Source organism: Ammospiza caudacuta, chromosome 22, assembly GCF_027887145.1.
Source record: "Ammospiza caudacuta isolate bAmmCau1 chromosome 22, bAmmCau1.pri, whole genome shotgun sequence".
NCBI lineage: Eukaryota > Metazoa > Chordata > Aves > Passeriformes > Passerellidae > Ammospiza > Ammospiza caudacuta.
This window is the reverse complement of record NC_080614.1, coordinates 3566176-3589163: the sequence shown is the minus strand read 5'-3', so window position 1 is coordinate 3589163 and position 22988 is coordinate 3566176. Positions and strand designations below refer to the sequence as shown.

Sequence of the window (22988 nt, the reverse complement as noted above, 5' to 3'; positions counted from 1 at the left end):
GCCCCAAACACTGAGCCATGGACCCCAAACATGGAACCATGGCCCCAAACATGGAACCATGGACCCCTAACACTGAACCATGGACCCCAAACACTGAACCAGGGACCCCAAACACTGAGCCATGGACCCCAAACACTGAGCCATGGACCCCAAACATGGAACCATGGCCCCAAACATGGAACCATGGACCCCTAACACTGAACCATGGACCCCAAACACTGAGCCATGGACCCCAAACACTCAGCTGAATTTCACCACAATGCCCATGGTCTGTTGCTGTGTAGCTGGTTGCAGCTACATCTTACTTTTCCTTGTGAGAACTTGCTTCAGAGTCTCAGATGTCTCTTATTTCACTCATATTATTCAGAATAAAGCAGTAGTTTACTGCTGGTCAGGCTGGCCCTGGGGAGCAGGTAGAGCATTGGTCAAAGGCCTGGGTTCAGCAGTGGGTGAAAATGCTGGGAAAACAGATTTTGGCTCCTGCTGGGGTGTGTGCTCATGGCTAGAGGCTTTTCCTCTTGTTGGCCCTTTTGCAGTTTACCAGTGCAGTACAGTTCAGGGCTGGGTAGGTTGCATTTAGCAGGATAAGAAAGTGATATTGGAAGCAGGTTTTTGCCACCCTGTTTACAAATCCTGTTATCCTGGAGCTGGAAGGAACTGGGCAGCAGGAAACCATTCCTTCGTGGCAGCCTGCAGCCTCCTCCAGCCACCCCCAAAGCCTCTCCCCACAGCTGCTGCCAGGGCACTGCCAGCACTTCTCCCAGCACAGCTGCTGCTTCTTGCCATCTCCCCTTCCTGCTTCTCTGATCTCTATGCAAATCCTCGCACCAACAGCAGCCAGCAAAACCCAGCCAAGCCTGGCAGGTATCTTTGATTTGGGTAGTGTTTAATGTGGGGGCCTCTTCAGATTAATTGTGCCTTAACAGAAACAGAGCCCTTGGTCTCCAGCAATTATCCTATCTGAAAGAGCCGTGAATGGGGCTTCACTGGGGTTTGGCTGTTTTTTAATGGGAGAGGAAAGAGGGAAAGAAAAAAGAAAGAGAAAAAGAGGAGAAAGAGGAAGGGGGAAAAAAGGAAAAGTAAAAGAGAAAACCGTCGTCTCTAGTGCTGGAGACCTTTCCCAAAGTCTTTTCTGCAGCCGGGACTCTGCCCCACGGATTCTCTATCACGAATTATGTTTCAATAAGAGTTGCTGGCGTTCAGTGAGCCCAGTCCGGACTGTTTTTGCCACCGCAGGAGCAAGTGCTGGGACATTCCCGTGGGCTCTCCTGGCTGAGAGAGCCCCCTCGTTTCGTGCCCGGGCGTTTCCAGCGGGCTCTCCCCGTTAGCTCGAGCCCTTGCCGGGGTTCCACGGCCCAGGTCGGTGGGTGAGCTCCGTGCCCGTGTTCCTGGGGTCCCGGCTCTGCTCTCCGCGGGGCTCTCGGTGCGCCCGGAGCCCGGCGGGGCGGGCGGGCGCTGCCGCTGCCGCCGCTCCCTCCTCCCGCCGGCCGTCCCTCCCTCCTTTCCCCTCCTTTCCTCTCCCTTCGCGGCCCGATTGTGCAATCGCGAGCGGCGGGGCCGGCGGCACCGCCCGGAGCCCGGCACCGGGGGGAGGGAGGCGGCCGCTCCCGCCCGCCCCGCGCCTCCTCCGTGGCCGCCCCGCCGCGCCGGGGATGCGGCAGCCGCCGGGCACCGCCGGGCCCCGGACCCCATGGGATGCGCCCGCCGTTCCCTGGCTGGTGAGTAGCCCTTGGCTTTGTGTGCCCCCCACCCCCGCCCCGGACCTGCCGCTTTTCCCCCGCACCAGATTTTCCGTCTCTTTTCCTCCCGCTCCTCTTCTCCCCCCCGCCGGTGATGGATGGCCGGGAGGATGAGGATGTTGCCACGGGCAGAAATGGGTTGCAGATGAGGCGGGCTTGGGGGGATCTGCTCTGCAGTCGTTAAACTATTTCCACCGCCGCTTCGGCTCGAGTAGAATAAAAGCCTGGGAGCCGGGGAGCCGCGCTGTGTCGGTCGCACATCTGTGGTACAGAGTCCTTCCCTCCTTCCCATCCCTGTCGGGTTTGAAACAAAAGTGCCGAGGGAAGAACGGGAACGCTCAGTATCGATTAACCACACCACAGCGGACGCAGGGTAGTTCAACGATCATAAAAGGAAGAAGTTTTCCCGATGGCAAGGCAGTAAACTTTTGTTCCTTGAAAAGTTCATCCCGGTGATTAATTTACATCCTTGTTTCATGGAAATACTTTAGGCACTTACTGTAAAGCTTATATCCGATATATCCCTACCTGTTTTTTGAACCCCAGAGTAGCATTTCAATTTGTCTCAGTATTTGCAGCAGTTTTTATTTGTTCCGTACAATAGTCTCTGCATTTTAAGATCAGTGGGGATTTCTCTTTTTCTCTGGTAGGTGTTTTGGAAACAGAACATGCTTTAGCTTGCTTTTGGGCTGCATTACCGTTGATCTGGACAATCCCTTATTTCCTACTAACATTTCTCTTACAAGGGCACCAGCAAGTTCTGCTCCACTCCACAATCTAACTTTTACATGTAGGATTAGCCAAATCAAATTAAAAATGCACCCTGTGTGTGAGAAGTGTTGGTGGATTTAGGACATGGTAGCTTTTCCATGTAGGTTTTTTTTGGGAAAAATCTGAACCCTGTTTAAACAAGTGGGAAAGATCCTAGCGAGATGGAGAGACCCAGATTTTCCCTTGTGTTTTTAGCCGAAGAACTCGGTGCTTTCTTTGCAGTGTCCAGCCAGCCAAAAATCAGCTGCATCCACTGGGCACTTCTGCCTTTTGAAGGCAGGCTCCCATCTCGTAAAAGGCTGCTCGCCTCAAATTTGCAAACCGCAGGATGGGAAATGGAATTTGCCTTCAGTATAAAAATCCCAAGTGTTTGCAAACAGCCCTGAGAAGAATCCGGGCTCTTGGCGTGACCTCCCAGCGCTGGATTCCAGCTTGGGGAGTTTGCGGTCTCACAAAAAGGGCAAACGAGCAAAGTCCTCCCGAGTGCCCGCTCGTCTTTCCGGAGCAGGGAAAACAGTGGAGCTGGAGGGAATTTTGGGTGCTCTGGAGGTGCAGGATCAAGCCCTGAGCCAAAGTGCTTTTCAGGGAGCCTTGAAGAGCTGCCCGTGTTGGAGTGACTTTGCTTGCGGCGCGCGTTGGCATTGCGGATCAGGCTGGTGCAGCCATGGGAAAGCTGCCCAAGGAGCAGAGGAAACTCCTGGGCAGTTATTCCTGCCCAAACTCCGTGCTGTTCCCATTACAGCTTCAGCAGCTCCTCTGCCAGAGCCCATATCCGACCACGGGGCGGGCAGAGCCAGGTTCTTGCTCCGTCCTTGGGCCTTGCTCCTGCTCTTTTTGTTTTGAAGTCCGCTGGAAAAATCCACCCTCCTCTGTGGTTGCACGGGCTCAGGGAGCCCCTGGGACAAAGCAAGGAGCTCAGTAACAGGGGTCCAGCATGGCTGAGGGCAAAGAAACTTCACACACGCTCAAACCAGACTCTTAAAAACCCGAGCAGCTGATAAAATTGTCCTTCTGGGGGAGTTGTGCAGTGAGAGCCAGGGGTGGTCTGTCCTCTGTTAGCCCTGGCAGGGCTGTGCTCGCTGCTCTCCAGACCTTTGTTTCTTGTGCAGCGCTGTTTAGGGAGGGAGGGCCGTGGGGGCCAGGGCTTTCCTGGACATAAATTAGCACCGAGGGTGGGAAGGGAACAGCCCAGCACCCATCAAGCAGTTGTGGATCTGGGCTGGGCTGGGCTGCTTCCCTGTTCCAGGATCGCAGTCCTGCGGAGCTGAGCCTTGGAAATGACGTCAGGATGGAGCCCTGGCCAGGGTCACTCTTAGATGTGGTTTGAGCCTCCTTCTTCTCTGACACAGAGCTCAGGCAACCTGTCCAGAGGGGGGAAGGGAGTGCTATTGGGGTCCCAGTGGGATTTCTTTGTGGGCCCAATCCTGAAGTTTTTGGAGAAATGGTCTAAATATCAAGTGTGAGGTCAGCCCTGGTAGTGACTGAAAATACCAGCTGGGCCATGGGCTGTTACATTACCTCCAAACCCCTCTGGCCTTGCACTTCCATGTGTTTTTCTGCTTTGGCCAGTGCCATGGGTAAATAACACAGACATTGGGTTTGTGCCATCAGAACTGAGGAGGCTCCTGTGGTGTAAAGCAGAGACTAAAAGAGGGCAAAAACACATCAGGTCAGTGAATTTCTGCTGCTGTGACCAAGATATGGCCTGAACGGGTATGAAGGGAGAGGGAGACAGCAGGGAGGATCCTGAAAGATCCACAGCTCCATCCACAAGCTCTTTTCTCCTTTGCTCCGTCCCCTTCTTGCTCCAGCAGCTGGGAACCTGATCCTGCAGGCGCAACCCTGCTGCGCTGGGATTTTATGCAAGTTTGGTAATGAATGACCGAGCCAGGGAAAGCCAGCGTGGTTGGCATCTGAGACATCCCCTCGCTGCCTGCAGGAATTAAAAAAATCATCATCCTGGTGGCCACTCTGCACTGGAACTGGTTTTATCTGGTTCCAGTTAGGCTTGTTTTGAGTAAGACGAGCGGTGCCAGATTCTGATCTCATTTGCACCAGTGGAGTCATTTGGAGGAGCCGGTCCCAGTTTACCTCACTCCAAGCGAAAGCAGAACGGGCCCTGCTGGGAGAAGCTCTCCCTGCCCGGGCAGTGCCCGGTGTCTGCCCGCAGATCCACCGGGGAAAAGCCGCGGCTCCCGAGGCTCCGGGGCTTTCCTGCCCTCCTGAGAGCTGGGACGGGCCAGATTGTGCCTGCGGAGACCCGAGGGACCGAGCCCGGTGCTCTGGGGGGTGCTCCGGCTCCCCATGGCGGGGATGTGCTGGGGATGAGGAAGATCCTCCTGTCCACGCTGGGTGGGGAACTCACAGAGGTCGGGGATAGCATTGGAGAGAGCAGCACAATCCCTGTTACCCATGGGATTTCCGAAGGAGCTGTTGGACACCCTGGTGCCCGTCGGGCTGTTGGACACCCTGGTGCCCGTCGGGCTGCCCTCGGCCCGGGCTGGCTCCGGGCTCGGCCCGGCTCTGTGGAGAGCACCAGCCCCGGCTCTGAGGGAGCCCCAGCCCCGGCTCTGAGGGAGCCCCAGCCCCGGCTCTGTGGGAGCCCCAGCCCCGGCTCTGTGGAAAGCACCAGCCCCGGCTCTGTGGGAGCCCCAGCCCCGGCTCTGTGGAAAGCACCAGCCCCGGCTCTGGGGGAGCCCCAGCCCCGGCTCTGAGAGAGCACCAGCCCCGGCTCTGAGGGAGCCCCAGCCCCGGCTCTGTGGGGAGCCCCAGCCCCGGCTCTGTGGGGAGCACCAGCCCCGGCTCTGTGGGAGCCCCAGCCCCGGCTCTGAGGGAGCACCAGCCCCGGCTCTGAGGGAGCCCCAGCCCCGGCTCTGTGGGGAGCCCCAGCCCCGGCTCTGTGGGGAGCCCCAGCCCCGGCTCTGAGGGAGCACCAGCCCCGGCTCTGAGGGAGCCCCAGCCCCGGCTCTATGGGGCACCAGCCTCGGCTCTGAGGAAGCACCAGCCCCGGGGAGAGCAGGAGGCGGCCGGGTCCCGCTCAGGCCCGGGCATGCGAGCGAGCCCGGGGCAGGAACGCTGCTCCCAGCTGGGCTCGGATCAGCTGCACCGGGCCCGATCCGGCTGGGAACGCTCCAGGCACTCCAGACCGGTCCTGGACCGTGAAGGGCTTGGGCAGAGCCCGGACCCTCTGCCCGGCCAGCTGGGGCTGCCCAGCCCGCTGCTCCCGGAGCCACTGCAGGCCGGTCTCAGGCTCGTTTTCCAGCTCCCCACACAGCTGATCTGATCCTGGGCTCGTTTTCCAGCTCCCCACACAGCTGATCTGATCCTGGGCTCGTTTTCCAGCTCCCCACACAGCTGATCTGGTCCCAGGCTCCCTTTCCAGCCCCCCACACAGCTGATTTAGTCCCAGGCTCGTTTTCCAGCTCCCCACACAGCTGATCCTTGTTCCCATCCCACTCCTCCAGCTGCTCTTGGGGGCTGCAGAGCCTTCTATGCCTCAGGAAGAGGGGCAGTGTAGGTGTGGGGCCAGGATGTGCTCCTGAGCTTTAGGTTGATGCATTTTCCTGGCTGTGATTGTTCTCAATGCTGAAGAAATGGAGCAATTGAAATAAATTGCCAGAAACTGTTTATATGACTCTTGCCTCTTCTACAGGCCATTAGTGTGTCCCTTTTCCAGCAGAGCTCCTTCAGGACCCCATCCTAAGCCCAAGTCCAGAGGTAGCTTTCCAATGAATTTTGTAGGTAAAGCATCTTGTTTTTTTGGTTTTTTTTTTCAGCTGCAAAAAATGAGTTTCCCAAGAGCTCAGTGCATGGATGAGAAGCCAGATTAAAACTCCCAATGTACCAACATCTTTTCACATTCTGGCCAATGTGGGGAGGGCAGAAGGCTTTAAAAATGCTGCACTGCTTTTCTTTATTTCTGCAACTTGCTCAACCATGCTTGAGTGGAAATTAATATGTTACAGAAAGGGAAGCTCTAACATCTGCTTCTGAAAGGAGCAGACACAGCCAGGTCCACAGTGAGAAACAACACAGCTTTTTCTCCACTATCAAAAAGTTCTTAGGATGGATTCTTGTGGTTGTTAAATATCAAATGTCTTCCTGTGGTGGTTCCCTGTTTATTTTTTTGTAATTTCTCCCCAGATTTTGCAGCTCAGCGAAGCAAGACTGGGGCTCTGAGCTTGGAGAGATTTCTGTGCTCAGTTAAGCACTCTTGTGTCCTGCTGTCCTGAAGAATTCCCTCCAGACATTCTCAGTGCAGAGTTCTCTTCCCTCACTCCTGCTCATATCATACCTCAATTAGATTCTTTTGGGCTGTTACAGTCACTACAGTAAGGGTCCCCAAAACTGTAAAGTTTTAGCTAAATGCAAATTTCAAAAAGGGGGAAGTATTTAATAATAGGTATTAAATAACATCTGTTGTTTTGATAGATGTTTTTCAATACACTGTGACTTCTCCATTTTTAGCAGTTGAGATTTAAGCTTTCCCTCTTAATACTGCTGGCTTATAAGTTGTTTTGTTCCATGTAAGCAAATATTATTTGAGTTGAGTTTCCTAAGAGCCAGTCCCCAGTGGTGTTCAGCAGTTACAGACCTAATCCTGCCCCTGAGGAGAGCCGTGCCCTGGATCTTCCAGGCATGTTTCTTTCCAGCTGCCACCAAGCAGACACTTTACTCTGGCTTTGCATCCTTTTAGGTGCCTCAATAATAATTTTCTTTGAGCATTCCCTGCAGTGAGAGCAGAGATCCCACAGAGTCCCTGCAGCGCTCCCTGCCCTGCCTGCAGCGCCGTGTCCCGGGGTGACTCCCCCACACCTGGCTGTGCCCACCTGGCTCCCACCTGCCCTGTGCACCCAGGGGTGTGGGCTGAGGGCTCTGGCACCAGCCCAGCCCTCCCTGCTGCCCGGGCAGCCCCTTCTCTCCAGGGGAGTTGGGTCTCAGACACCTCCCTGTGCACCCACCAGCTCCCCTGCTCCTCCTGCAGCCAGGGAAACTGAGGCACAGAGCACCTTTGGGCCCTCCTGTGCTCTGTGAGGCAGCTCTTGTCAAACAGCGCAAATAGCCAGAGGAACACAGAGGGCTCCTGTCCCACACCAGCCTGGGGTCACTCCTCGGCCCAGCGAGGGCACAGCTGGGTGGGGAGCTGGAAAGGAAGGACAGCCCTGTGTCCAGGGGAAGGGATCCCAGTTCTGACCCAGACTAGGAGCCCAAACCTTCCCTCTGTCCATCTCTGCTGAGAGCTCGTGTGTAAGGGCTGGGATCCCTGAGGCACAGCATGGAATGGACCCCTGTGTCTGTGCTGTGCTTACAGCCTGGGAGCCCCAGTGGTGTTTGGAAAGCTTTGGGGGTTCTTGTCTCTCAGAGCCTGTGGTGCCTCGTGTGTGGCCCTGAGCACAACCTACCTGTGTTTGTGGTTCTCTGTATTTGGCAGCATTGCAAGATCCTGGATAAGAAAAATACCTATAAACACATTAAACAACTCGTGAAACATTCCCCATGTCCACCTGCAAGCCTGTCTTGTGTTATGGTGTAAACTTCCCTCTGGAAAAAGAGGGTAAAACTGATTAGATCTGTTTTATTTTCCTCCAGAAGTGTTTGGTTTCCAAATGTCTGGGAACAGCTGTGGGCTGGATGGTGGGAACGTGGCCTCCGAGGTAATTCCAGGGATTGTCCTCCAGCCCATGGAACGATGGAGATTTTCCCAGCTGCTCCCAGGCGCTGGTGTTGTCCTGCTGGGGGGACTCCTGAGAGTGCTGGCATTGCTGGGATGGGAGGAAGGAGCTCCTCTAGGTGACACAGAACATCTGAGGTGGCGCCAGGAGATCTCCATGCTAGGAAGCTGCCGGTGGAACTGGGGTGGAACCAGTTCGGGGGTGCTGAGGTGGAACCAGTTCGGGGGTGCTGGGGTGGAACCCCGGTCCCAGCCGCCCCTCAGCTCCTCGGGCACGGCTGGAAAAGGCCCCGGAGCACGGGGCTGCAGCTGTGCTGCGCTGAGCGGTTGTTTGTGCCGGGAGCTGGGATGTGCCAGGTTCAGGGCTGAGTCATTTCTTTCCCAAATGCTGCCGGAGGGATGGAAGGGAAGCTGCCCTGGGCTCCCCGCAGAGGGAGCGGGGGGAGCCCCTCACGGGCCGGTGGCTCTGCCGGAACTGAGCTGAACTTTCTGCTTGAAGAGCTTTGACTAGCGGGGGAAAAAATGTGCCTGGGTTCGGGGGAGAGAAAGAAGCCCCTGTGTGCCGGGAAGTGGCTGCTCCCGCCGGGTCAGCCGGGGAACACACTTGTTCATTTGGGCTGCAACGTGTAATTTAGCTTGTCACGGAGGAATGTGCTCAATGCCTTTATTTAATCGGGAGTTTGCAAACCTGCTCGGGTGCCTCGTCTTCCTTTTTGCCTTTCCTTCCCAGGCTGGGGGGAGAAGGAACACGGTGCTTTTGTCTCTGTGGCCGCTGTCAGATGAATGGTGCTGGTGGCAGCTCTGTCCGCATGACTGCTTTGAGCTATGGACACGCTGCTCCCAGCCCCGGCTCCCTCCCAAACTCAGCTGCATCAGATGTTTTCCTAGGCACTGGCATAAACCTCGTTACTTACTAGAAAAGTAGCCCTGCGGGTTCCAGGACATTCCTGGGAGAAGGAAAACACCATGTGCAGGGGATGTGGTGTGCTCAGGGCTGCAGGGCATTGGGGGACGGCAGTGCTGGGTGCCCTGAGCAATGGGGGACTCTGGAACTGCTCCAGCTCCAAAGGGGTGCCCCCTTCCCCTGCTGGGAATTCCCCAGCTCCTCCCCACCCCTTGCACAGGGACAGCGGCCGTGGGGCCCTGCTTACAAACGCGCCCTGCTCAGGAAAGAAGCTCAGCACATGTTTAAGTGCTTTCCTGAATCCAGGCCAGGTCCTGTGCTGGAGCAGAGCACAGCCTCACTCATCTTCACAGGATGCTGAGAGAGGATCCCTCGTGCCTGTGGATCTGTTCTGAGCAGCAGAAACACCTCCATGGAGCACAGACCCCAGGAAACAGGACCCCAGCACTGACAGGAATTTTGTCTCTTTGCAGCTGGCTAGAGATGCACAGAAACCTGGAAAGACCCCACCTTTCTTAGGAAAGAAGGAAATTGCTCTCTAATCGGGCATGTGGAAGTGAACTTGTGTGCTGGCTCCAGAGGAATTTGGGTTGTTCCCCGGGGGATTGAGATTGCTCACTGGGTCACATCCCAGCTCTGATCTCGGACTTGCCTTTGGGAGCAGGATTCCTCAGCACAGAGCTGCTGGCATTTGAGGAATGAGTGATGCTTGTTTCAGAAAGCAAACCAAGTGTGTGTGAGTCTGTGTGTGCAGCTTAGCCATGTTCATCCTTCAGAAATTGCAGAATTCCCCCACTGAAATGAGAAAAAACCTCAGGCACAAGAGTCCTCTTCGGGACAGATGTATTTAACCCCACAACTCTCATTAGTGGCGGTGCAAGCTCAGGAGTTAAAACCCTCTGCTTATCTCCAGCCAGCACCTGCAAGGTCTCCTTTGTGCAGGTATTCCCACCAGGGAGCCATGGGATCCACATCCCACAGCTGCTGGGAGGATTACAAAGCCAGGGCTCTGCAGGTGCTGCTGCATTGTATTACTGTGGTTCTTATATCATCAGAAAATGAGGAAATTTAGCAAGAGACCCCACAAGATTCCTCCAGAGATCCCATGAGTGAGGATGCTCTTTTCTGTGTGCCATGGGGTGGAAGGCAGGGAGGAATCTTTTTGGTCTGTCTCTTGATTCAGATCCAGTGGAGGGATAACAGGGCAAAATCCCATAACGACCTTAAAATCCCTGAGTGCTCAGGAGGTGTCTCAATCATTTAGATAAATCTGATGGTGCTGCAGCCCAGGGGGTGTGGATGAGGGCTCCAGAGGAACGGGGCATTTTTCCTTTCCTCCCAGCAAGTGTTAGAGGGCTGGGCCCAGGAGCCATGGGAATCAACAGCAGTCTTTCCAGTGTGGGCTGTGCATCATCGTCTGGATAAATAAATAGAAGGAAATAACAAATAACATGGTTCTAACAAATATTTTAGGAAGTATAAATGCCTTTCACCATGACTCCATCCAAACCCCACACAGGAAAAAATCTCCCTGTTTCTGTGCTGCTTTTCCATCTGCCTTTCCCCAGCAAATTGGGGGTGTCAATTCAGGAGAGCCGAGCAAGGAAACCTCGGGGGGATTTCTCTGAGGGTGAGCAGCGACCTCCAAACCCACCACCTTCGTGTCCTTGTGACAAGGCCCCCCTTGTCCCGTCCTCGGAATAACCCTGAGCAGAATTTGAGTGCTCTGTGTAAATAAACGCTGTATTGTTCCTCCCTGCGGGTTCCCAGCCCTGGGCTGAGGTTTCCCCGTGTCTCTGCTGCTGCCTTGCAGCGACACCTGCTGCGCGCTCCCAGGAGGAGAGGGGACCCCCAAGGCTTCCCAGCTGCGAGAAAAGGAAGGGGGAAAGCTCGTGCCTTCCTCAAATAAAAACATTTTTGTGCTGTGGGACTTCCCCAGCCCGGCTCGGCTCGTGGCGGTGACACTTTTGGTTTGCAAAGTTCTCCCAGCCCAGCTTTGGATGGGACGTGAGGAAAAGCCTGGGAGAGGCAAGGCAGGTCCCTGACTGGCCCAGAGCTCCTTTGGAAGAGGAAAGAGGCAGAGCAGCACATCCCACTCTGGGCAGAGTTCTGGGAGCTGTGGAGGGGGATTTTAAGGACCTATCCAAACTGCCTGTGAGAGAGTGCATTTTCCAGATCACAGCTGAAGACATTAATTAAGCCTTCTGCTTAAACCCCCAGGCAGGCTGACAAAAGAGCAGGGCCCTTGGCATCATTAAGGCAAGGAAGCAAAAGACAGTGAATAGGTTGATTAGCAGAAGTGACAAATTGGTTATACATAGTGGTTATACATACAGCAGTGTGATCTAATTACAACAGACTTTTACAATGAAACTTGCAGTGCTGAGGACAGCATTAGGAAATAGCATTACTACTGTGCAGGAAGAAATCCAGTTTGCATGCTGCAAGATCAAACCAGTGGTTTGATCAAAACCACCACCTGTGCTTATAACACCCAGGAGCTCCCTGGGGTAGGGAAATTGGGCTGCTTGGCCAGTTTTGCTTGCTGCTAACGCTGTGCTCTCCGTGTGCAGGTGTAGGATTCTGGCAGAGCTGGCCATGATGTTATGGTTCCTGGTGGGGGCCCTGTTCCCAGCGCTGCTCCTGGCTGCCCCACCGCCCATAAACAAGCTCGCCCTCTTCCCCGACAAGAGCGCCTGGTGTGAGGCCAAGAACATCACCCAGATCGTGGGGCACAGCGGCTGCGAGTCCAAATCCATCCAGAACAGGTACAGAGCTGCCCTCAGGCAGGGCTGGAGGCACTGCTGGCACTGCAGTGCCTCTGGGCTGTGGCTGGCACCAGGCACGGTGTCCTGCTCTGTGCCAGGGAAGGTCACACCTCTGCCTTGCCTGGGAAGGGCAGCACCTCCCTGAGCCCCATCCTGCTGTCTTTGCAGGGCCTGTCTGGGACAGTGTTTCAGCTACAGCGTCCCCAACACCTTCCCCCAGTCCACAGAGTCCCTGGTCCACTGTGACTCCTGCATGCCAGCCCAGTCCATGTGGGAAATCGTGAGTATCCATCCTGCTCTGCTCCATGGGGCCCAGCTCTGCTCTGACACCCCCTCAGGGCCACTCCTCCTCCTTCTCTGGGCTTTTCCCACTCTGAGTTTCCTCCCAGGGCATCTCTCAGGTGGCTGTACCATGTCCTGAGATGCCTGGGTGGAAGGAGCTGCTGGAAGCTCTGCTGGATGATTTATTATCCTCTATTTGCAGAACCATCCTGTCAGTCCCTGCATTATTTATCCCTATGCTTATCCACATTCCTGCTGTCTCCACTGCTCCCTTTGTCCACCTGCACCCCCCTGGGAGATCTGGCTGTGCTTGATGTCCAGCAGTTCATCCTTAGACCTCACAGTTCTGTGTCACCTCTGATCCTGGCAGAGCCATACACCCAGGTCCCAGAGCAGCCCAGAGCCCAGGGAACTGGCTCTGCCCTCTGCCTTCCTTCCAGCTCACATTTGATGAGAGGGTTTAGCCCAAACTGGGCTGCTTGGCATCACCTCTTGTGGGTGGCCTTTGCTGTCTCATGGACACTCCAGTGCCAGCAGTGCCTGGGAGCTGAGTCCTGCTGGAGTTGTGCTGAAGGGTGGGAGTGAGAGGTTGGTCTCTCCTGCCATGTCTCAGGAGAGGAAATGGCCTCAGGTTGCACCAAGGGAGGTTCAGATTAGATATAAGAAAACAAATGTCACTGAAAGGGTGGTCAGGCTTTGGAAAAAGGTCCCCCAAGGAGGTGGTGGAGTCCCTGTCCCTTGGGGGTGCCCAAGGAATGCCTGGACAGGGCAGTCAGTGCTCTGGGCTGGGTGACAGGGTGGGGATGGGTCATAGGTTGGTTTTGATGGTTTTGGAGATCCTTCCCAATCTTAATGATTCCGTGATTCCACGGTTTAGAGGTGACTGTGGTGGTGCTGGGTTGATGGTTTGACTTGATGAGCTTGAAGGTCTCTTGATAATTCTGAGATTTTCCATGAATGTCTGGAACGAGACATTCCCAGAGAACTCTCACCTTGCAGACTGACCAGGGGTTTGTTTCTATGGATAGAAACCCATCACATGTGCCCTAAAACCACCCCAAATCTGCAGGGTCTGGGGCAGGTCACACCTTCCACCACGGGAGCCCGAGTGCTGACCTGCTCTGTCCTTGTCCTGCTGCCCAGGTGACTCTGGACTGCCCAGGCAACGAGGAGATCCCCAGGGTGGACAAGCTGGTGGAGAAGATCCTGCACTGCAGCTGCCAGGCCTGTGGGAAGGAGCCCAGCCACGAGGGAGCCCTGTTCAACGTGTACCTGAACGCCGAGGAGAACATGGCCCACGAGGGGCCCGCGCCCCACCACTACCCCCACCACCAGCAGGAGCTGGAGGAGCCGCCCTCCAGCCACCACCACCACGAGGAGGAGGGCGAGGAGTGACCCTGTGGACTGTCCTGGCAGGGCTCTGAGGGCTGGGCCAGGCTTTGGGGAGGGAGGGGGGTGCTGGAGTCTTTCCTGTCAAATCGCTGCCCTCGCATTGTCCCCGACCCTGGGGACACAGCAGGGCTGAGGCTGGAGCTGCAGGCTGAGACACGAGGGCTCGGCCTTCCCAGATGCACATAATAATAATAATGATGATGATGATGATGATAATATATTGAGAGGAGTGGCATAAGGGGCTCTGGCTCAGAGCAGGGGCTGGGGCTCTCCACAGGCTCCTGGCCCTGGGGGGATCCCTCTGAGTCCTGCTGGGTTCTCCTCATGCCCAGCGTGGAGGAGGAAGGGAAGCAGCCTCTCCACAGCCCCAAGAGGGACCCACATCTCTCTGGGGTGGTGGGACCAGCAGCACCCTCCTGCCTCCTCTCCCCCTGCCTGCCCACAAGGGCTCAGTGTGGGCACGCTCCTGGCACCCACGGGGTCTTGGTCCGAGCCCAACCCTTTGTATCAGGTGGCTCCTGGGGAGGGTTTTGCGCCAGGAGGTGCCTCTGGGGGCATGGGAGCCATGGTGGTCACAACCCTTACCTTGCTGTCCCCAGGGCCACCACGTTGCTCCCTGGGAATGAGGGACTTGGATTGTGAGCACTGGGACTTCACATTTTGGGGCTGCAGGGGAAGGCCAAGAGCTGAGGGGGGTCTGGGGGAGGTTCCAGCCCTGTCCCCCCTCTCCCTGCTGCACTTTCATGGTGGTGGAGGGAGAAGGGGCTGAGGGCTGGAACGTCCCTGTGCAGGGAGTGCTTGGGCAGGGCTGGAGGTCGGGGTGGGCACGGCCTCTGCTGCCCCTCTCTCTGCTGATTCTTTGGCATTGTCCTGACAAGAGCTTCCAGAGCTTGTAATCGAATGCCTCCCCCTCCTTTTGACAAGTTTTGGGTTTTTTTTTTCTTAAATAAATTAGTTCTGACTTCCACTGCTCAGTGCTGTGCCGCCTGTCTGGTTTTTGGCGGTGCTGAGGCCAGGACAGGCAGGAGGCTCTGGGGCAGGGGAGAGCCGTGGTTCCCATAGCTTCGAGCCGTGTTCCAGCTGGGAAAGGGAGCAGAGAGCTGCTGGGAGGAAAAGCGAGCCCAAATACTGAGGGTGTGGGCTGCATGTGCTGGGGGAGCTGCCTGGGGAGCTGTGGGAGCCGCCTGTGCATGAGTGCGACGGTGTTCACAGGGGTCCGAGCATGAGGGAAGAGATGAGGAACAGACTCCATGTTTTATTATTTTATGATATATATTATATTATAACTATACTAAAAGAATAGAAGAAAGGATTTCATCAGAAGGCTGGCTAAGAGTAGAAAAGAATGATAACAAAGGCTTGTGGCTCCTTCCCACAGCTGACTGTGATTGGCCATTAATTAGAAACAACTCTATGACATCAATCACAAATGCACCTGTTGCATTCCACAGCAGCAGATCATCATTGTTTGCATTTTGTCCCTGAAGCCTCTCAGCTTTTCTGGAGGAAAAAATCCTAAGGAAAGGATTTTTCCTAACAGATGTCTGTGACACACGGGAGCCTCCGGGGCTGCTGTGCCGCAGGGTGACAGCCGTAGGTGACAGCCACTAGGTGCCAGCCTCGCTCCGCCGTGTCCCCGGCATCCCCGTGCTCACGGGATGCTCCGGGAGGCCGGCTCGGACAGGACAGGACAGGACAGAACAGGACAGAACAGGACAGGACATCCCTTCGGGGCACGGAGGGGCACCGTGGCTGGAGCCAGCGGGTTCTTCCCAAGGGGGTTTGGATCGGGCATTCCCTGTGCCCATGCAAACCTCTGGTCCCACTGGTGCCAGCGTGGATGTGCCCTGAGCAAGGATTAGTGATGCTCCTTGCTCTGAGCCTGGCCCTGGGGAAGGTCCAGCAGCTCCTGGAGGGGCCAGAGGCTGTGCTGGGCCAGCAGAGAGCTCTGAGTGTCCCTTTATTAAGCTCAGCTCTCACTGCCCCTTACTGAGCTCAGCTCTCATTGCCCTCACTGAGCTCAGCTCTCATTGTCCCCTTTATTGAGCTCAGCTCTCATTGTCCCCTTTATTGAGCTCAGCTCTCATTGCCCTCCTCTGTGGGGCTCTGGGGGCTCTGCAGAGGTTGGGAGAGCAGGTCTGTGCCTTGGGAAGTGGGAGAGGCTTTGTGTTAGGCAGGAATTGCCACAGCAGAGGGGCTGGGCTGACCAGGGAGGGCCTGGCAGGGCTAGAGGTGCTCTGGGTGTTACTGTGATGTTTTTAGGCTGTGAGGTGTCTTCCCAAGGAAGGGAGCTTTACCTGAGAGCCTGGCAAAGGTGGAGAAACCATGGTGGTCACTGAGCACCACCATGGGGCCCCTTTGCTGGTGTACAGTGGAAACAAGCTGGATTCAGCAGGGGGCTGTTCCTGTGAACTCCAGGAGCTGCAGTTCCAGGTGTTTGGAGCAGGACATCTCCACCTCCATTCCACACAAGCTGAACTCCAGCAGGGGCAGGCAGTGAGGGCTGCTGTGCAGATGAAACCATAAACTGAGGTAGTTAGCCAGGCTCTGCCCAGATTCAAACCCAGGGAGCCACCCCAGTTACAGCCTGAAGGACATCTCGAGAGAGCATTGCAGGGTTGGATGTTTCTGTGCTCAGCCCTGGACTGCTGGGGACTCACTGAAGTCTCTCAGCTCCCAGTTTGACTCTCCCTGTCTCACCCTTTTTTTTGTTTTTTTTTTTTTTTTTGCCATGTTGACACTTGGGTGGCTGTTGACAACCTGGTTTTGCTTTCCCTGCTAGTGGTGCTGGAGAGCAGAGCTGGTGGAGTCCATGATCTCTGCAGATGTGTCCAGAAATGCAGCACAGACAGGCCAGGAGAGCTGCCAGCACAGAGAAGCTTTTGCAGGGACAATGGCGGGATTTGGTCTTCATTTTAAGGCAGGTTTTTTTAAACACATTTTGTTTCAATCAGTTCAGATTTGCTGCCCCAGCAAACACATCCAAACCAAGTGTACAAAGCCTCCCATGCGTGGAGGATGTGCTGTGGGTGTTGGGAAGAGGCTGCTCAGAGCAGCTGTGGCTGCCCTGGATCCCTGGCAGTGCCCAAGGCCAGGCTGGGTGAGGCTCAGAGCACCCTGGCACAGTGGAAGGTGTCCCTGCCATGGCAGGGGTGGGAATGGAATGATCTTTAAGGCCCCTCCACACCCAAACCATTCCAGGACTCCATGATTCTGACCCAGTCTCCCCCTCAGAAGCAAAAGCTCTGCAGACAATCTGGGGTGTTCCTGGTGAGCAGCAGGGCTGGGAAGGAAGGCTGGCCCTGCACTGGGAAATTATTTCCTCCCTGTGCATCCAGCTGGGATAAATCTGAGGCTGCTCAGGGTGGGGTTTCTCTCTGCTCCAAGCACAGAGAGGCTTTCCTGGGGCAAAGTCTTTTCTAAGGAAACCTCCTGCTGCAAACAGAGCCTTGCACGTGGTGCTGCCCTGGGACTGCTGCCAGCACACTGTGACACTGAGGGGGACAGGGAGGTTTGGTGGCAGCATCCAGGGGAGGGTCCTGGGCAGCAGAGCTTGTCCTGGCACAAGTGGCAGCAGCAGTTTGCCAGTGGCAGCCTGACCCAGAGATCTGGGGGGATAAATCTGTGTGTGTTTGTCTGGGTCCCTGCCTTCCACCTCCCCTGCCTTGCTCACAGATGGTTTCCAGGCCTGGAATGCCCATTCAGGCACTGGGAAAAGCACAACAAATGTGTTGGAAAGGTGACTGGAAAAGCAGGACGTGGTGAAGAGGCTGATTTCTGTCCCGGGGTGGTGGCTGGGGGTGTGGTGTGCACAGCTGGCTCTCACCCACACATCTGCAGCACAACTGCCCAGGGAGGCGTGCCAAGGAAAGCTCCAGTGGGCACTTGGGGAGGGCAGGGCTGGCCCTGGGAGCACAGGGTGGGTGCCAGGAGCACACCCTCAGCTCTGGTCTGTGCTGGAGCCATTGCCCTCAGTTCTGGTCTGCCCCAGCAGAAATCACAGCCACTGGTTGGAGAACCCCAACTTTGGGCAGCTGGGTAAGTAAAGAACCCCAAGCAGTCCCTGCCCAGCCCCCTGAGGTGTTTGCCCTGAGCATGGAGGTGGCAGCACAGAATCCCCAGCAGCACACAGAGACTCAGAAGGGTTTCCTGAGCTGGGTCCCCTCCGTTGTTGCTGTGGGGCCATCCAGGACTGCCCCTCAGGCAGGGAGCTGGGCTGCCCCAAGCCACTCCAAATAACCCTGGGGCAGAGGGGCCAGGGTCTCCCTTGTCTCTGCTCCTCCATCCCTGGCTACAGATTGCTGCAATATCTGCCAGTGAGTCCTGGGGCTGCTGCCTGGGGGCTGTTGTGGGCAGCTGTTCGTTGTGGTTTTATTTGACTTTGCAAAATTTTGCTTTTTCCTGCCCAGTGTGGAGGGTGGAGCCTGGAACTCGGAGCTGCCAGCCGGGTTTGGCCACTGAGCTGCTGGCCCAGGTGTCTCCAGCAGGGATGGCAGAGCACGGGGCTGTCTCTTTAAGGCAGAAACGGGAACTCTCTGGCTGCCACTTTGTGGAGTTTAGTCCAGATCCCTGTTTTCATTAGCGCTTCCATTTCATCTCCTCCTCTCCCCCCCAGCCCCACCTCCTCGATCGGCATTTCTGCATCCTTTGTGCGCATCCAGAGCAGCAGGTGAAAGTCGGGCTGGCACCTGCACACACCCACTGCCACCGCTCCCTGTGGGCTGGACGCTGCTGTGCCGCGGCAGAGATCCCTTCCACACCCCGCATCTTCCTCCTCCCGGGCGGGCTCGGCCGGGAGCATCCCGGTCCTCCTCGCCCGAGGCTGCTCTGCCGCTCCCGACGCTCCGGCTGCAGCAGCGGAGGAGCTCCGGGACCCCGGGCACAGAGCTCTGCAGGGCGCCCAGCCCAGCCGGGGGGCGGCAGCTGAGCCTCGGGGGGCCGGAGCATCCCCAGCATCTGGAGCATCCTGGAGTCCAGAGCATCCCCAGCGGCCAGGGTACCCTGGGTACAGAGCAGCCCTGGCACCTGGGATATCCTGGGATGCAGAGCATCCCCAGCAGCTGAAGTGCAGAGCATCCAGAGCATCTCGGTGCTGTATTATTCCTTGGTCCAGCGCATCCAGAGCATCAGGGTATCCAGAGCATCCTGCCATCCCTGGCACCTTGGGAACTCTGCCTTCCAGCTCGTCCCCAGCGTCCAGAAGCAGCATCCAGGGACACCCCAGAGCAGGGGGATTTACAGGAACTGCTGTGAGTAATGGGGAGGGAACCTTGGTGCTGCTGATCGGCTCCTGGGAATGTCAGCCTGCCCTGAATGCCAGTGAGGAGAGACAGTGGGGGAAGAGAGGGAGAGGAGGAGGAGAGGAGGAGGGAGGACAGACACAGAGCAGAGAGATGATCCTCCTTCCCCAGCGCTGGTGATGATCACGTAGCACGGGCCACGCTGGAGAAGGTGCCCAGCCCAGAGCCAGCCCTGCCCCTGGCTCCTCATGGAGGGGGACCTGGGGGCCCCCAATGCCAGCGTGCTGGGAGAGCACTCCCTGCTCGTGAGCAGCAGCTGGGTGGCCGCCTTCCTCTGCTTCATCATCCTGCTGACCACGGCGGGCAACTTCCTCCTCATCCTCCTCATCGTCAGCCAGCGCTCCCTCCGCAACACCTCCAACTATTTCCTGGTGTCCCTGTTCATGTCGGACCTGATGGTGGGGCTGGTGGTGATGCCCCCGGCCATGCTCAACCAGCTCTACGGCCGCTGGGTGCTGCGGGGGGACTTCTGCTCCCTCTGGGCCTCCTTCGACGTCATGTGCTGCAGCGCCTCCATCCTCAACCTGTGCCTCATCAGCCTGGACAGGTACCTGCTGATCACGTCCCCGCTGCGCTACAAGCTGCGCATGACGTCCTGCCGGGCGCTGGCGCTCGTCCTGGCCGCCTGGGCCTTGGCCGCGCTGGCCTCCTTCCTGCCCATCAAGATGGGCTGGCACGAGCTGGAGTTCCAGGTGCAGCCCCTGAACGTCACGGGGGGCCGGGGGGACGAGGAGCAGTGCCGGCTGCGGGTCAGCCTGCCCTACGCCCTGGTGGCCTCCTGCCTCACCTTCTTCCTGCCCTCCGCCGCCATCTCCTTCACCTACTGCCGCATCCTGCTGGCGGCGCGCAAGCAGGCCGTGCAGGTGGCCTCCCTGACCTCCAACGTGGCCACTGCTGATGAGGCCACGCCACAGGTAAGGAGCCCACAGGGACGTGATACCTCTGGCAGATCCCACAATTTGGGTGCCTGGGCTGTTTCTGCCTCCTGGATGGCCTCGGGGCTGGAGCCAGCTTTGACAACTGCAGGGAGGAAGATTTTGGGCAACATCCTCGCTGACATCCTCTGAGGTGCCCCGTGCCTTGTCCCAGCAATGGAGAGCTCTGAAGCTGCTCATGAGCACAGAAAGAGCGTGAGCACAAGCAGAGAAATAAATAAGATTCAGGCAAAAATGCTCAGCAGTGCAAAATAAGCGCAGTTTCCCCCCTCTCTTGGCTGGCGTCATCCCCGAGGGGTTTAATCTTATCTGACTTTCCACTCACAAATCTTGGCCGTGGTGGGTGTGAGACATACGGGGGAGAAGGATTTTAACTAATAGCAAATGCCAGATTCCCGAGAGCACCTTATTTTGAACAGAAGCTTCTATTTTTGTTACCTGCTCTATAACAGGAGCTGCCAAAGCCCTCCTCGTGTGCTCGCCGGTGGAACCGGAGTGTGTGGGTTTTATAACAAAAACGTGGCTGCACTTGTTTGTATTTCTCCAGGAGAAGGTAATTGCCACTAAATCTAACAGCTTTAATTCCCTGTAATAGGCTTTATTGACCTCATATCCTACAGGGAAAAAGCAAACTTAATTGCCTTTAAATACCTTGATTGAGTTTATTCTCTCCAAGAGCAGAGCCAGGACTCCGGCCAGCTCTCCCACACGTGATAAGCTGCACCAGACGGTCAAAAGGAAAAGGAGAATTAAAGAATAAACACACAATATCATAAATTGTTTATTTCCTCACAGGCTGCCAGGTTTTTGGACTCCACAGAGTCAGGGGATGTTCAGGGCTTTGCTGTGCCATGCAAGAGCAGCATCCATCCCCCTGTCATTCAGCTGAGGCCCAAAACGTTCCTTGAAGACCCAAATTGGCTGAGGAATAAGGCGTCAGCCAGAGAACCCTCAGATTCATCTTTTAACCTTTTACATCTTAATCTAATTTTTGAGATTTTTGTTCTCTTTTTGGGCTGGAAGCTGAGTTGCAACAGGGTATCATTTAATTACAGGGGAGGGCTGAGATAATCACTTAATTTTAGATTGCAGGAGGGGACGGAGGGCTGGGTTATGGTGTTTGGAGGCTGAAATGTTTCATGTCCTCCTTTTAAAACCATAATTAGTTTGCTGCTGTAATCAGCAGCTGGAGCTGCCTGTTTAGGGCAGGCTTTATCCTCACATGGACTGAGCTGGGTTTTTCTCTAAAGAGCAGCCTAATGACAAACACACTATTTTACAGTAAATAAAATCATACCCTTAGTGTTGAGGGTTTCTATTGTTTCCCCTTCCTAATTTGTGCTTCAGGGCTCGTGGTGTGTGTCCGGCTCGTGGTGTCTGCAAAGCCCTGAACAGAGAAGGGAATTACTGGCAGGGGTTTTGCAGGATCTGGAGCACCAAATGCCACTTTTGTTGAGCAGAGGGCAGTGCTGGTGCCAGGGAGAGCTGCCCACCCCTGCCTGTCTCTGGCTGCAGGTCCCACGTGCCCCGAGCCAGCCCCTGGCCAGCAGTGAGAGCAGGAGGTTCACCAACAAGCACAGCAAGAAGGCTCTGAAGGCCAGCCTGACCCTGGGCATCCTCCTGGGCATGTTCTTCGTGGCTTGGCTGCCCTTCTTTGTCACCAACGTAGCTCAGGTAAGAGCCTGCAAGGGCTTGATGTCGGGTTTCCAGAAGTTTTCCCTTTGGAATCCAGCTGGGTTCAATTGGAGGCACCGGAAGGTCTTGCTGGACCTCTGGGACCAAGGATGCAATTCCCCAGGGAGCAACAGCAAGGAAAAAACCCTTCAAAAAGGATTTGAAGGTTTCCTCTGAAAGGGGAATGTTGGTGAAAAAGACCCACAGGTCCTCAGATTAGGCTTAACCTCGAGCAAGGCCGTCCTGTCTGGATAAATCAGTCCCTCCTGGACACAGAGTGCCCGAATGCTGCTGGAAGCCGTGGCTACCTTTAGCAAGCTAAGTGATTTTCAGCTCTTTAGTGATTAGCAGCTCTCTTAGGATTTCAGCTCGTGCTTGTCAAAAGCACCAGAGGGCTGGGGGTAGAAGCAGAGAGAGAGGAGGAGGAGGGTCCTGGTGGTTCCACAGCGATGGTTTATTGAGGTGTCTGTGAAGGGTTCCAGTGACAGCTCTTCTTCTCCTGAACGGGCTAAAACTGCCCCTTTTTATAGGGTAAAGGGGGATCTAAACTTGCCCATTAGTAAGGATTAGGGGGAAAGTGGCCTGTGGGGTTACAGAGATAAGCTAGGGTTCAAGAGGCAGAAGACAGGAGCCTATTTTGCTGTCTCAGCAGTTCCTACTGTTAAATCTCAGTACGCCATGGGGGCCTAGCCAGCTCCATGGAGTCTGCTACAGGCTGGGGCTGAGGCGGGAGGCTGCTGATCCCTGCTGTGTCCCCCAGGCAGTTTGTGACTGTGTCCCGGCCGGATTCTTCGATGTGCTCACCTGGCTGGGCTACTGCAACAGCACCATGAACCCCATCATCTACCCGCTCTTCATGAGGGACTTCAAGAGGGCCATGGGCAAATTCCTGCCCTGCTGCCGGCGCCCGGCGGAGCCGCGGCCCAGCGCCATCTCCCTGTCCATGAGGAACTCCAACAGCGCGGCCCGCGCCGCCACCTCCCTCAAGAACGTGCTCACCCTGCAGGCGGAGACCGACTCCATGGACTCCGGGGCTCCGGGCAGCGAGCCCAGGCTGCCCCCGGCGCCGCGGGGCCCCGGCGCCCGCTCCGTCAGCCTCTGGGACACGGAGCCCCCGGGCACGGAGCTCAGCACCCCCGTGGCCTGAGCGGGCACACGCGGCTCTGTGCGACAGGAGGGATCCCAGGGCCCAACACAAACCCTGAGGGAGCTGATTTGCCACAAGCCATCTCCCCAGATCCCTGGTCCGGCACACGGTGCAGCTCAAGGAGGGGATGGTGGCCCCAGCACTGTCACAGGGAGGATCAAACCCTGCAAAGGCAGGTGTGGCTGCTGAATTAACCTGCTTTGTCTCTCTCTCTTTCATCCCTCCTGTGCTCACCATCACCATGCTCTAACCCTTCCTGTGGCCTTTCCACCTCTGGTGAGTCTGAACCTCGGATTCCAGATTCTGTGTCTCCCTAACCTCAAGCCAAGCCTTGGCTGTGCACACACAGAGCTCAGCAGATCTCCTCCAAGTGCACTGGGGGGAGTGGTAGAAAAACATCCTGTG

The 22988-nt window shown here is 56.3% G+C and overlaps 2 protein-coding genes across 2 annotated transcripts; both read left to right on the top strand.

The window, feature by feature from the left end:
• Positions 1–1561: 1561 nt before the first annotated feature.
• Positions 1562–14498, top strand: NBL1 (NBL1, DAN family BMP antagonist). Its single transcript, XM_058818778.1, has 4 exons — positions 1562–1718; positions 11659–11853; positions 12022–12133; positions 13279–14498. Exons 1-4 carry the CDS (start codon positions 1696–1698, stop codon positions 13528–13530), a joined length of 582 nt encoding a protein of 193 aa, XP_058674761.1. The 5' UTR covers positions 1562–1695; the 3' UTR covers positions 13531–14498.
• Positions 14499–19015: 4517 nt separating this feature from the next.
• Positions 19016–22583, top strand: HTR6 (5-hydroxytryptamine receptor 6). Its single transcript, XM_058818913.1, has 3 exons — positions 19016–19741; positions 21188–21436; positions 22197–22583. The coding sequence occupies exons 1-3, from the start codon at positions 19016–19018 to the stop codon at positions 22581–22583; spliced, it is 1362 nt and encodes a 453-aa protein (XP_058674896.1).
• Positions 22584–22988: the final 405 nt, after the last annotated feature.